At 45.6% G+C, this 15,125-nt stretch overlaps 1 protein-coding gene across 7 annotated transcripts in view; it reads right to left on the bottom strand.

Annotated features, from left to right (window-relative positions):
- Positions 1-15,125, bottom strand: part of CNOT4 (CCR4-NOT transcription complex subunit 4) — a 128,095-nt gene that overhangs the window by 63,754 nt on the left and 49,216 nt on the right. For all 7 annotated transcript variants that reach the window (XM_034773834.1, XM_034773843.1, XM_034773862.1 and 4 more), the window contains exon 2: positions 14,144-14,410. In XM_034773834.1, the coding sequence (XP_034629725.1) occupies positions 14,144-14,317 (174 nt within the window). In that variant the 5' untranslated portion in view covers positions 14,318-14,410. The remainder of the gene's footprint in view (positions 1-14,143; positions 14,411-15,125) is intronic.

Raw genomic sequence — 15,125 nt, 5'->3', positions numbered from 1 at the left:
TTCATCAAGTGCTTGCTCATGTCCATTCCACATTAGGTGACTCACAAGCAGTACCACACGAGGTGAGCTTGGAGCTCATGGACATGCAGACTCCAACACTACTCTCCTGAACCTGGCATCGTCTCAAGCTATTGGGTAATGGCATAGTAGGATGCAAAAGTAGGCACCAACAACCAAGTTGTGGATTTGGAACCTCTGCGGTGAACAGTGCTGAAAAGACCTGAGCTCTAGTGGAGAGTGGTCAGGATGGCCGGAGGTGGAACATTCTCATGCTCATAGCATGCCCGAATACAGGAGGTCATCCGGGATGAGATCCTCTGGGCTGACACTAAAAGGCTTTTCATCCTTTCTGCTACAGCTACGAAGAGTTGCGTGGAACTGCAAAAAGGGTTTAGTCCTCTCAATAATAGGCATGCCTAATACCCAATGAGTGAAGTCGCCACTCTTCTGAGTTCTTGTGAGGCTTCGGGAAGAAGATTGTCAGGGAAATGGCCTGGTTGCTATGGAACTATGAAACCACCTTTGGCAGGAAGGCCTGGCGGGGGTGCAGTTGGACGTTGTCCCTGAAGAACACCGTGTATGGTGGCTCTGATGCAAGGCTCTTGACTTTAGAGATCCTTCTGGATGAGGTGATCGATAAGAGGAAGGTGACCTTCCAAGAGAGAAGCAGTAGAGGGCATGACATTAGCAATGTAAATGGAGGACCTGTGAGCCTTGACAGAACCATGTTTAAAGTCCCCCAGGGAGAGGGGAGGGGAGGGGAGAAGAATTTAGCTTGCAGACCTAAGGATAAAGTCTCTCCAGCCCTGTAAGAAAAGGGACCATAATTTCGTGAGAGAACACTGACCTGCTGTTCACTGGTCAGTGGAAGACCAAAATTGCTGCTAAATGCACCTTGATAGAAACAAGTCAGACCTTGTTGTTTTAGATGGAGCAAGTAGTCCAAGATAGACTGAAGGGAAGTTGGAGAGAGGTCTCGTTGGGATGACCATATCAAGTAACACTTCCAACTGGTAAGGCAGGTAGCCCTAGTGGACAGCTTCCTACTACCCAGCAAAACCTGTCAAACTTGTTCCGAACAGGCCTGCTCCTCTGGGTTCAGCCATGTAACATCCATACAGCTAGGGGAAGGGAGCAGAGGTTTGGCTGGAGTAACTGATCATGATCTTGTGAGATTAGGTCCAGGCAGAGAGGAAGCAGGGTTGCTACTGACAGATCTAATAGCATGCTGAACCAGTGTTGCTGTTATTATAGTTCTGGCATGGCCACAACTATAATAACAACTGTTGCCTTGTCCAGTTTGATTTTCAGGAGGACCTTGTGAACCAGAGGAACTGGTGGGAATGCACAAAATAGGAACTCTGTCCATGGAATCAGGACGACATCAGAAAGCGAACCTGGACTGTGCCCGTGCAGTTAAGAAAAAAAAAAAAACCTCATGGTATTTTCTGTTCTGCTTGATCACAAACAGGTCCAGCTGGGGAGATCTCCACCTTTGGGGCATGAACCTGGTGACCTCCGGGTGAAGGGACCACTTGTGGTCAGAGGAAAAGGATCTACTGAGGTGATCTGCCAGTGCGTTTTGGGCTCCCAGAAGATGTGAAGCCTTGAGATGGATTGAGTGCTTCATACAGAAGTCCCACAGCTGGACAGCCTCCTGACACAGGATGGAGGATCAAGTTCCTCCCTGCTAGTTGAAGTAGAACATGGCCGCGGTGTTGTCAGTGAGAACTCTCACCACCTTGCCTGAGACCTTGGGAAGCAACAGCTGGCAAGCTAAGCGAACTGTCCCGAGTTCCCTGATGTTTATGTGCAGGGAGAGTTCTTCCTGGGACCACAAGCCCTGCGTCTGTTGAGGTGGGCTCCCCAACTTAGGTCTGACATGTCCGAGACTAGGGACGCTGAGTCGGGGCAAGAAACGGGACTCACATTACCACCAACTGTGGGTCCTTCCACCAGTCGAGGGAAGAGAGGACCAGTGTTTGAACAGCAAGCACTGAGTCCAACTGGTGTCTGTTCAGGGAGTAAAATTAAGCTTGCCATGTCTGCAGGGGCCTGAGGTGTAGCCTTGCATGCCAGATCACAATTGCATATGGCCATGTGACCCAGTTGCTTGAGGTAAACTCAGGCTGTCGTAATGGGGTGGACCATGACTTTGGATATCAGACCTCTGGAAGGAAGGCTTTGGCTTGGGTCGAGTCAAGCCCTGGCCTGATAAAACTCTGTTCTCTGAACTGGAATAAGTCAACTTTTTCTCATGTAATAAGAGACCCAGTGCTCGGAAAATAGCTTGAACCACACTAATGCTGGTCTTTACGTGAGCCTCTGAACAACCCTTGATCACCCACTTGTCGAAGTACAGAACACCTCGTCGTCTGAGGAAGGCAGCTACCACCACCATGCACTTCATGAAGATCCAAAGGGCTGCAGGGAAGAATAGTGAATTGGAAAGGAGTCTGATTTACAATAAACCTGAGAAATCTTCTGTGGCCCTGGAAGATAGAAAAATGTGAAAATAAGTGTCCTTCAAGTCAATAGCGGCATACCAGTCCCCTGGATCTAGGGAGGAAATGGTGGAAGCCAGGGAGACCATGCAGAATCTCAGTTTCTTGAGATATTTGTTGAGGCAACAGGTCCAAGATGGATCAAAGGCCTCTTTTGGCCTTTGGGATTTGGAAATATTGGGAGTAAATCTCCTTTCCTCAAGTTTTGCAGTGCCTCCTCCACAGCCCGCATCCGTAGGAGGGTCTGCACCTCCTGGGTGAGGAGATGCTTGTGAGAAGGGTCCCTGAAGAGGGATGGGGATGGGGGCAGGAGGGAGGAGTGGATGAAAACTGTATTTAGCAACCAGCAATCTGATGTTATGTGGGACCATGCCGGACTGAAGTGGGACAGTCAGTCCAAAAATAAAGGGGAAGCAGGATCTGAGGGGGGAACTGGTATAGCGCCCTGGGGCACACATTCAAAAAGGCCTGCTTAGGCCCACTAAAGTGTCTACACGAGCCCAGCTGGGAGTCTGAGGTGGATGGAAGTGGTTGACAGTGCTTATAAATTCTCCCCTTTCTTTTACAGGGTTCCTTCTCAGACAGAGCTGGGAAGCGTGGTGGCTGATGGGGCTTGATATGCTTCCTCGAAATAGACAGAGTATAGAGGCCCAGGGACATGAGGCTAGCCCTTGAATCCTTCAGGCCGTGCAGTCTCGTGTTCATCTGCTCCAAAAATAATGAGAAGCCTTCGAACAGGAGGCCCTGGATTGACTACTGGTCCTCGTGAGGGAGTCCTGAGGGCTGCAGCCAAGAGCATCGTCTCATGGTGAAAGCAGAGGCCATTGTCCTCACCATGCATCTGCTGCGTCCAATGCCACCTGGAGAGAGGCTCTGGCAACATTCTTTTCCTCTTCTAAGAGGGCTGAGAATTCCTGGGGTATAGAGTTCTTAAATTTGGCCAAGGAGTTCCACAAATTGTAGTCGTACCATCCCAGTAAGGCTTGTTGATTTGAGATATGTAGTTGTTGACCACCTGTTGAATAAATTTTCCTCCCAAATAGACCACATTTCTTTGCATCCTTCTGTTTGGGAGTAGCACTCAACTGGCCCTGTCTGTCCCCTTCATTAGCCAGTGATACGAGGGATCCCGGAGTGGGTGAGAGTACAGATACTCATACCCATTGGCTGGCACAGATTTCTCCTCTGCCCCTCATTTCAAAGAGAAAACGAGTCAGGTCAAAGCCCTGTACCAGACCTGATTACTGGGTAAGACCACCTTGGATGGAGCTGCTGAAGCCAGAATGTCAATGAGGCTGTAGGATGATTCCTTGAGCTCTTCAATCTCTAGCCCCAGGTTAGCCACTATCTGCTTTAGGAGTTGTTGATGAGCCCAAAAGTCATCTTGTGGTAGCGAGCTGCTCGGACTTGAGATGGCCTCATATGGGGAGGAAAAGGAGAAGGAAGAGGCCTGTACTGGAAAAAGGGGGCTCTCTCTTTTTCAGTTTCAGTAACCTCCATAGGGGGCACATCCTGTAGATCAGTACTAGGGTCAGTACTGGAGTCTGTTTCCGGTGCTGAATGTGGAGGAGTGGGAATCCGCCTCTCAGAAGCAACAGAGGATCAGTTTGAGGGCGGACCCAGTACCGGGGGAAAACCCTAAGGATTCCAGCATGGCCAGTGCATAGACCGTTGTCCTCCTGGCCAGGCACCAGCGGGGGAACCCGCACTGAGGTCCGATGGCATGTAGGATGGGTACTGATGGCTCTTAGGCTGAATGTAGGGTTCCGCGTTAGACTCAGACAGAGTCCTCTCTAGGTGACCACAGGGGAGCAGTACCTCTTGCTGCCTCCAATTGGTGCCGAGGGTCCGGTAACCAGAAAAGGAGAAAAAAAAAAAAAAAAAAAAAAAGACTGCTTCCCTCTAGAAGGTACCAGAGGACCAGGTGATAGAAAGGTGCTCGGAGCACCATGCTCGCTCTTGCTCGAGGTTGATGGAGCCAGTCTAAAAAGCGGCTTCCATTAGGACAGCCTTAAGTCTGATCACTCCGTCCTTTGCACAAGGCTTAAAGTCTCAACAAATTTGGCAGTGGTCTTTCATATGAGATTCTCCCAGACACTTCAGACAACTGGAATGTGGGTTGCTCACAGGCATAGGCTTGCCACAGGAGGCAAAAGATTTGAAGCCCAGCTCCAGGGGTTATGGGAACCCCTTAACGATAAGGGGAGGAGGTTCCATCTACAGCAACACTACTTACAATATATACACTATAACTAAACTATACACTAAACTTACAATACAGAGAAGAAAACCACTGATAGGCACCTTGCTGCAGCAAGAGGAGACGTTTCAGCAACCATTACAGATGGTAAGAAGGAACTGAGAGGGTCCATGGCTGGTGGCACTCATATGGCACACAAGAAGGCACTAGATGCCAGCCTGAGGGAAAAATCTGCAGCAACGGTGCAGGCAGCACACATATACCTAACATGGAATGGACATGAGCAAGCATTCGAACAAGAACTACAGTGATTCATCACTCCTAGGGCTTTACACTGAGATGGCCATCTTGAGGTAAAACCACCCCTTTTTGCAGTGAAGGCATACAACTCAGAAAGCATGTCAAGGCTATTACACATTTATCCTCCACACCCTGCTGCTCACCAAGGCACTCCTGCCCAATTCTCAGTTCTGAAAACAAAACTCAAAATTATAAAGTGTATAACTAGTCTTCATAACAGTTCAAGGCATACAGTAACAAAGTTTATATAACTATAACTATAACTATAAAACTATAACTATAACTATAACTATATAACTATAACTATATATATATATATATATATACACACATACACACACACACACACACACACACACACACACAGCATCTTAAGACAAAAATATTTAAAATTGATGAGAATGAAGAAGTTACTGAAGTGATGCTAGAGATAGGACAGGTGCACATATTACAGAATTTCCTCTGGGGCTGACAATTTAAAAATGTGAAACTTACTCAATTACATGGAGAACAGGGAATTCTCTCCCCACATTCTAACACGCAACAGACTCTATTGACTAGGTGCATTATAGAAGAATTTAACCTTCCCCTCAAGCACAAGATATTGACCAGTGCTAGAGGCAGGATACCAAACAGAAACTGGTTTTTGAGTATTATGATTCCTGATGTCAGATTTGTGTCCATTAATTCTTTTGCGTAGAGACTGTCCGGTTTGGCCAATGTACATGGCAGAGGGGCATTGCTGGTCCTGGACAAACAGCTAATCTGAAGTACCTAAGCTGGTATGCAGAGGATAGGGTTTGTGCTAAAGTATAGGGGATATACTTTTTCATTGCCATGCACAGGAATTTAAAAGTCTAAACATTCCATTAGAGTTAATGGAAAAGATGCATTCAACTCCACGCACAGCAACACCATATTGATTTGATCTACCCTTGAACTTGGATTTTTAAGGAAATGTGGCTCAAAATCAAGGTATTGTAGCACTGCAACTGAAGAACAAACCCCATGCAACAGTTAATCCTTCATGCACACTTCACTTGAGTAACTGTTGGATCATAATCAATGATCCACTCTTGAGGCTTGGTCACAGCCATGCTTATCACAAGTTATGTCTTCGACACACATGGGTAAACTTTTTATAAGGACACAGCATTAAGTTTATATGGCATTTCACAGATAGCTGGCTCTTTGAGGTAAGGAACTTTTTTTTTTTTTTAAACTTGAACAGCTCTTTGTCTAGATGTATGCAGATTAAATAACGAAGAAGAGGATAAAGAATATTACCTAGAAGTAGGGGAGTTTCTTAGGAGGAACTTGGAGGAAAGGCTGTTTGGCACACAACAAGAGGGCTTTCAGTTATAGGGGATAATGAGGGTTGAGGCATGAGGCTAAGAACGGAAGGAAACCAAGGTTGCATCTATAATAGGTAACCGTACCACTTAAAACTAAAACAGTTTGCCTCAATGTAAAGCATATGGGTAGTGTGTTGATTCTATGCATCCTTTTTTTCAGAATGGAGATCTTGACTATTAAATCACCAAGCATCCCAGGTGACCCAGGAGAGAAAGTGGAACAAATTCTAGCAATACATGCAGTAAATCAGTGGAAGAGACCAACAGTGGATTCGTGTTGCGTGAAAGGCTCTGTTCTCCACCGTGATCAAAGTAATCAGCTCCATGAGCTACTTCAAGCTGAAGTTCAGTGGATTGCATGCCATTTTGGGGTCAGGAGCATGATTACAAATGGTGAGGGTTGCTGGATATAGCTGCTTATCCAAGGTAACTGCAGAACTAAGTGAGGAAGAGGAACTTACCTTGTGCAGTAACGATGTCCCTATGAGTGCTCCATTGTATGTGTATCTGCGTCCCTGATTGAAGGTTTTGGTAGCACTGTCTGTTCGGCCCAAACATGCACTCTTCCTCGAGGCTATCTAGCACTATGTGGGTGAATCACCATTAGTTCCTTCTCTACTGCAGCGCCCCTATTGAGAACTCCAAAGTAGAAGGGAGGAGGGTGGGTTGTAGAGCACCCACAGGGGAACACATCTTGAAGAACCATTGTTACTGCACAAGGTGAGTAATTTCCTCCTCTTTGAGTAGCATCCCTATGGGTGCTCCACTGTAGGGGACTCCCAAGCAGTATCCCCAATGGAGGGTCAGAGCTTCTGAGTCTAGTCTATTATGGAGGAAAATACTGTGGAGCCGAAAATCTAGTAATCACACCGTGTTCTGCAAAAGTATGAGCAGATACCCAAGTCACTTCCCTGCAGATTTCTGGCATGGGAACATTTTTAATGAGGTGACAGAGGTGGAAAACACTCTCATGGAATGTGTATGGATTCCAGGTGGGGGTAGCGAATTATGATCATGGTAGCACTAGTTAATATAATTCAAGACCCATTGTAGAGTCTCTGAGCTGATATTGCTGCATCTTTGACCTTTCTGCAATTGAGAGAAAGAGTTTAGGAGATTTCTTAAAGGCCTGTCCTGTCCAAATAAAAGGCCAAGGCTCTCCTAACATCATGTGTATGTAGTGTGGCCTCCCTGTTGTCACGATGAGGCTTTGGATAGAAGGTTGGAAGGTGAATGAACTGTTTCAAGTGAAAAGTCGAGGCGACCATGGGGATGAAGGTTGGGTGTGGCCTCAGATGGACTTTAAAAGAAAATTGTGAAGGGGTGTATGTGCCATTAATGCTGCTATTTTCCCTATTCTCCATGCTGAGGTGATGGCTACTAGGAATGCTGTCTTCATTGATAGATGTGTAAGAGAACAGGGGACCATAGGTTCAAAGTGTGGTTTAGTTAGGCTCTTTAAAACTAGATTTAGGTCCCTTGCTGGAATGGGGTGCCCGATTTGAGGAAAGAGGTTTCCTATGCCTTTGAGGAATTTTTGTTGTTGGATGAGTGAAAACTGAGTATCCCTCTATCGGCTGGTAAAAAGCCATTATGGCCGGAAGATGTACTTTGAGTGAGCTGAGAGATAGCCCTGTCCTCTTGAGGCCTAGTATGTAGTTTAGCATGGTGGGGAGGTAACTTGCTTGGAATTATACCAAATCTGGAATCTTTTCTATTTTTGCAGGTAAATGCGGAAGGTAACCAATTTTTTTTTACTGTGTAACAACACTTCTTGTACTTTCTCAGAGCAGCATCTCTGTGTGTTGGAACCATGAACAATGCCTTGAGTCAGAGGATCAGCAGGTTGGGACAGGAGGGTTTGTCAGGTCTCACTTCCTCTAGGGGAATTTGTAGTGTCTGCTACCCTTTTTGAGAGATCATGAAATAGTTTTAAACCATCCACCATGGATGGTGGAGGGGGCCATCACTGTCTCACCTGTGAGGAGGAGGAGATATTGGTTGATGGAGTACCTCCTCTTTATTCTTGCCTCCTGCTCCTCAAGTTTTCTCTTGAGGTTCTTGGGCTCTGGATGCCAAGACTGAAAGAAACCATCTTATTGATGCTTGGTAGGAGACACCAGATGCCCAAGAAGTATGGTGCCTGTAGGCTGCACACGTTCCCAGCATGGTGGTACCCACAGGTGGTCATACCAAGAAGGTTGAGGTTCGGACTGACGGTGTAACTGGAAGGGCGCTGGTTGATGTAGAGATGGGCCATGGTGTGAGGGCAGCAAGAGGATATCATCCTGATCACTGAGTCCTCACTGGACAGTGTTGGAACCGACAAGGAGACTGGAAGCGAACACCCTGGTGCCAGTGGTGATTCCAGGAATCAAGATGTGCTTGGTACCGGGGCCCTGATATCAAGCAAGCAGGAAACTCTTGGAGTCTCAGCCACTATGAGATCTCTGGGGAAATGAAACTCCTGCAGTACCGTTGTGATCAGTACCAACAGGGCTTGTTGGTGCTGATTCACAGATACTGAGGAAATCGGCAGAGATCTTGCACGATATGATCAGTCTGCCGAGGGTTGTTTGGAAGTAGTTGGTACTGAGGGACATTACGTAATGTCACAGAGAGAGTACGGTCTTTGCTCTTGCCCTTGACAGGTGGTGCCGCCGCTTCAGAGCCTCCACCGTTCAGGTCTTTAGGCGTATAGATGGTGTCTGCACTGGAGGACCCCTGGGTCCTCTGGATACTGTGCTTTGGAGCCATCGGTACCGAGATGACTGACCATGCCAGAGATCTTTCTGGCTGGTCCAGGGCTCACTTTGAGGACTTGCAGCTCTCTTTTTGGAGGCTTTGAGAGGAGAGTACAAAGATTTCCTCTTTGGTTCTCCCTCCTTAGACGCAGAAGGCTCTGGGAACAATCTTCACTAGGAGGGGATTCGGGACCAGGGTCAAAGGCTGGTTTAAAAACATCCTCCATAAAGAGTTTCAACTTTAATTCCTGGTTCTTTCAGGATCTAGCCTTCAATTGCTGACAGAGGGTACACTTCTGTGGAATGTGAGCCTCTCCTAGGCATCGGACGCAGCAGCAGTGTCATCTGTAACTGGTACTGCCTCCCTGCAGGAAAGACACTGTTTAAACCTGGGGAAGTTGGGTATGCCCCTTACTGGGAGCGATCCCCAGATGGGAAAAAGGGAAAAAACAGGGGAAAGAAAAAAGTATTTTTAAACAGTTAAAAAAACCAGAAACCCTATCAAACTAAGAAAAATCTAATGGAAATGCTAAAAGAAACTAAGACACTGAACTCTAAAACTCTGACAAAGAGAAAGCGGACTGCTATTCGCTATGTCTCAGACCAGGTGCAGCTAAAGAGGAACTGGGGATGGTTCAACCACGCAGTACTAGTTAGCCTCAAGGCAGAGCACAAGGTAGGGAGAGCTCATGTGCAGGCCGAATGAACACTGCTACCAAGATCTCCGATCAGAGGCACGGGACACAGAAACACCTACAGTGGAACACCCATAGGGACACTACTTGAAGGAGGAGACTTTTGCACCTCTTTGGGAAGCTTCAGATCATCTGCATGAGAGCGTCATTCTCCGTAGAAAAAAAGCAGTTTTTGTCCCAAGGAAGGTGTCTACCCTGGATAGCAGCCAGTCAATTAGGCACGAGTGGGACTGGAAACCCTTGAATATCGCAACAGAGATCAAGTGTTTCAGGGGCACGCAATCAAGCTAGCAAACATTTGCAAGACCACTGATGGATTTGAACAGATGGGTTTCCTGAATTGCTGGAGCTATAGATGAACCCATGCGCACGTGATCAAGACCAGGAATAAACTAACAAAAGTCTACTGCTCCATGGTGGCAAAAGCCTTACGAGATCATTGTGCATAGTTCCTAGATGTTTATTGGAGTGGGCGAGGGAAGGCAGGGTGCACTGTACCAGAATTTTTAAAGACAACTTTTCAGGAATGGACAGAGGGGTATTTTTTCCATTCCACAGATTCTCAGCAATTGCATATCAATTGCTTCTCTCAGTCAAGAAGTCACATCCTGATTACACAAGCCCAGACAGAGGTACAGCTACAAATTGTGTGCAGGAAGGTGGTCAAGTGTGCCTCTGAAATGCTGAAAGCAAAGTGGAAGTACCTACTGAATACAGTGAACAGTGTCGTGATATCCACTTGTATTCTGTCCAATATTGTAAAAGCAAAGGAGGTGTTTGACAATGAACAGAGGAAGGTATGAGTCTTGCAGCAAAGAATGAGGTGGACAATAAAGGTGTGCCACCAAAAGTGTGACAATTATGAACACTGCCTGCAACAGGCATATGAACCAAATCAGAGCTGCTTTGTGCTCATATTCTGCCATTGTAGGAATGCAAAGGGATAGATGCTTTTAATGCTTGAAGGTGGCATACTGAAATGTTAGCAATTTAAGTTAATATCACTGATTCTATAGTTGCTAGTGGGTTTGATACCATGAATAAAATTAGTTTTTAATAAAAGTATTACCAGCATTTAGATGCTTTTGGACACAAAGTACATAGGGGTAGTAAAGCAGTGTTGTTTAAAGTAATTCAACTATGCCTGCAGAACTATTAATTGAGATTGATTTGCATAATTTATTTTACCACGAAACATGGAAGCCACCTTCAAAAAAGTAGCTAATACATAATAAAAAACCGCAAGCCAGCTTTTGTTTTATGCTGAAATGTGGGCTAACTGTGCAAACTGCTGTTGGCCTGCATGTACTCCATCAAAAGTTCGCAGGGGAACTCTGTCTTGAAGTCTTATTTCTTTATCATTATGTACATAGCTCCTCACACATTCTTTGTCCTCTTGCATAAATTTCCCTTGGCATTTAAAGAGAAGTTGTATTTGCCTTCAAACTTAATTGTTCCTTTACATGTTTTTCTGAATGCTGAAAAACTGATCTAGTTTTTGTTCCTTGCCAAGGGATCTGTCAAGCACTCTGCTTCTTGTATTCCCAGATGCATGGTCACATTCCTGCCATGTAATGGATATGTCAAACATTTCCCATTTGTTGCCTTGTTGCAGAAGTGGTCTCTGAAATGAGAAATATGGAGTGAGTCAATATGCTTATGTCAATGAGCCTCTGCCTGCTGCCTCTCCCGCCATAGCCTTTCCCTGTGGCAGAGAGAGAGAGAGAGGCTCCAGGGTGGGACACTAAATTGCTAAAAACAGCAGTGTAGACGGGGGAGGCACTGCTTGGGCACAGAGAGACACGTAAGGTATATGCCCTAAGGTTCTGGCACATTCTGTTCACCTAAGCAATGGTTCACCATCTACACAGAGGTTTATACCTGTGCTGGTGAGGTGTCGTGTGTAGTGAATGTACTCTACACCAGGCCGTGCAGCGCATTTAGCCTTAAAATGATCACAAGGCATGGCTCAGCTAGCAGGGTACTTCTGCCCTCAGAACAACTGATCCATGTAGGTGAATGTGGAAAGGTGGTGATGGGGGTTACAGGTGGGACTTCCAAAACTAGCAATATCCAGAGGATGAGGGAATTAGAGGGCTGATGCACCAGGGGAACCAGAAAAGGCAGGTGGAAAGAGAGGACTCCTATCTTCACATGATGCTACATCTTCATCCTGTTTCACACCAATACGAATGTTCATGTGAACCCAGAAAACTGCTCCCAAACCCCAACCATGCAAAAACCTGAGTTAAACACAAACACATATACCTTGCGCAGATATCCCTTCAGTCTCCAAAGGTGTCATCTTCACAAACCAACATGACTGCTTTTGCTGCAGCTACCATCTCTAGAGTTTTAGACAGAGATGTTACTGGGATCCTGGCAGAGCCTCTGGTATTCCTAGGTCCTGGTCTGCCCAACTGGTTTCACAAAGCACCATGAGGAGGTGGTGTTCTCTTCTTTCCAGGTTCCTCACCAGCCCAGTGGTGGGTGTCACAGTTCTGTCCAAAAGCATCTCGTGCTCCAAAGATGGGAGAGTGCCAAGAACATGGTCTGGTTCATCATAAAGGCAGATTTTCCTCCCTGCCCTGGAATGGCTGTTGACATCCCCAGCCTGATTAATATTGCTCCACCAGTCCTCCTATTTTCTCCCAGCACTATTTTCCTGAGCAAATGATATCCAGCTCAGTAAGGCATTCAGATACCCAGTCATGAGCCAAAAATTGTTTCAAATTACAGAGGTCAGCTGTAACGATTTCCTTAATCCAGACATGCACGAGTGCCCAGAAGTCTGCTGAGGAATACCTGGCAGCATGTTTCTATGGTGGCTTCTGAGACATACTCCAAAACCAGCTTGCAAGCACACAGTAATCACAAAGGAGTGAATACCGGCAAGAAATACTGTACAACAACATTTCGGGGGCATGAAGCAGTATTTGTACAGGCAAAAAGATTCCAGAAAGCTTGTCCTCAAGCCAGCAGAGTACAGAAGGTAAATCAGACAGGCTCCAAAAGCAGTGACAGGTACTGTGGGACTGTAGCAGAAGGAATAATCATATCATTGGCATTATTACAACAGAACTTACTGTCGACAATGGCATTGCACTGGTGGAGACAGACAGTGACTGATGACACTGATTAGTCTTCCTTGTAGAAAGTCCAATCCAAAACAGTGAAGCTAGCTTCTGTGCACCACTGATTACACATGTATGTCGATGTGTGGTGCTTTTCAGGCTTGCTAGAGAGTCCAAACAGTGATTAGCATGCCAAATTTCTTTACTGTAGACAAGGCCCAAAGGAGCAACATGGTAACATGACTGAAGGTGCATATGGAAGAATGAGGCAGCAAGTGCACAGATGCAGGTATAGCAAGGTTACTTTGGGCCTAGAAAGGGAGCTGGAATTGATGCCATAAGAGACAAGATGCCAATGAATGGATTCAGTGAGAAAAGGGACATGCTTAGAACAGGGGGAAAAGAGGGGTCCTCTGTAACTGGGTTTAGAGGGAAAAAGGTGAAAAGCTAGGAGACAGGAGAGGAAGTTATAATAATCAAATGAGACATTACCAAGGATTTCTGAAGAGGTGTGTTGGGTGATGAAGGCAGAAGGAAGCAACAGATTTTAGCTGAGACTACATGAGGAGGAAAGAAAAGAGAAAAGTCAAAGATTCCAAGATTGTGACCCTAGGAGACAGGAACGTCAGCAGACTTGAAGATCAGTTTTAGAGAGTTTAAGAGAGTAGCAGACAACCAAAATACGTCAAGTAACTGGAGTTGTGACTGGACAGAATGGGCGAAGTCATAAGTATGGCACTCAAAGTACATCTGAGCATTTGGTGACAAAGGTGGAAGAAACTAGACACCTGTCAAGCACTCTTGCCAAGAATTAATGGCTTGTAAAGTGGGTGTCAATAAAAATGAATAGCAGCTCTGGCTCAACAGGTACAGCAAAAAGGGGTGCTTTATGAACTCCCACACAGCTCTACCACCAGACCTTAACGCTCACTTCCAGCATATTCTGCTGTTCCAATCTTCACCATCTATCCACAAACAGATACACCAGTGCATCACTATCCCGATTCCCATATTTTTTTTTTAGTTCTCCTTTAACAACTCTACCCACACACCTCAGTCCTGACCTGCATGCTCCATTGCTATTCCACTTCTGGATTTATTCTGCAGAGATGACTACTAGTTGCATAATGATTTTGATATGTACAGATGGGATGCTCACACCAGATCTACACTGTCATTTGAAGCAAGGTTCCCTGATGTAAAAGAGTGTACTAACCAATGCAAGACCCTCATGATATATGCAAGGCAAGCAGTTATTCCAGGATATTTACCTTTCTGCAAGCAGGACAAAGTCCATTCTCATCAGTGCGGATACGGTGCCAACAGAAGCGACAAATTTGGTAGCCACAGGTGCAAGGGAAGAAGTTGATGTCATCAATCTCCAGGGGCTCCATGCAAAGGGGGCATTCCACAGGGTCTTCCTTCGCATCAGGGCTGCGAGACATCTTCACGTGTTTGCAGAGCAGCAAAAAAGTTTATAATAACTTAAGGGAGCAGAAAGGTCTGCACTGAAAATTAAAATGGAGCAACTTGAAGATCTGCAAGAAAATAAGACAAATGTGTCATTGAGTTAGTATTCAAGTTTATATTGCAAAACCCATTTTAACAGCACAGAAAATCCAAAGGACAGATTTAGACTTTTGGTTGTATCTATTCAATTCTCCATAGCCTTTCCTCTCTTTCTCCCCCCCCCGCCGCAGTCTTTCCTACACGAGTTATTCACTAAGTCAAACTTGGGCCTCTCCTGCTTCGGAGTCATATGAGCTGTTGGAAAGGTGCTATTATTGGTGTTTCCCTACCTAGCAAGGGAGCATTGCTCTGACTCTTGCTGACCAAGTGCCCTGGCCCAACAAACCCTAGGTTTGAAATTTTGCAGATGAGCACAAATACCTAAAACAATACATGGAGTACATGCAAACCTTCCTGGATCAATTTAGGGAATGTCTGAAGTTGAACTCGGGAATTGGCAATGAAGTGAAAAAATGAACTTACTTGCTTTATAGAATATTGCAGAGATTTGGAATCATTTCAAGCTCAATGATTCAAATCCAGTCTCAGTCAATAGGTTAAGAAACCTTTTTTAAGCACAGAACTTTAACAAAAAAAGCAGTGAAAGCTCTTTTCCTCAACCCTGACCTGAAACAACTATATGAGAGAAGAATTCAATTTGTGTCTATTGCATTCTCGGACACTGCTGAGAATAGGGAAGGCTGCCCATTAAGTTATGTTTGATATGTACATATGCCTGTTCAC

The sequence above is a fragment of the Trachemys scripta genome, chromosome 1, assembly GCF_013100865.1.
Source record: "Trachemys scripta elegans isolate TJP31775 chromosome 1, CAS_Tse_1.0, whole genome shotgun sequence".
Lineage (NCBI taxonomy): Eukaryota > Metazoa > Chordata > Testudines > Emydidae > Trachemys > Trachemys scripta.
This window is presented reverse-complemented; position numbering and strand designations above follow the sequence as displayed.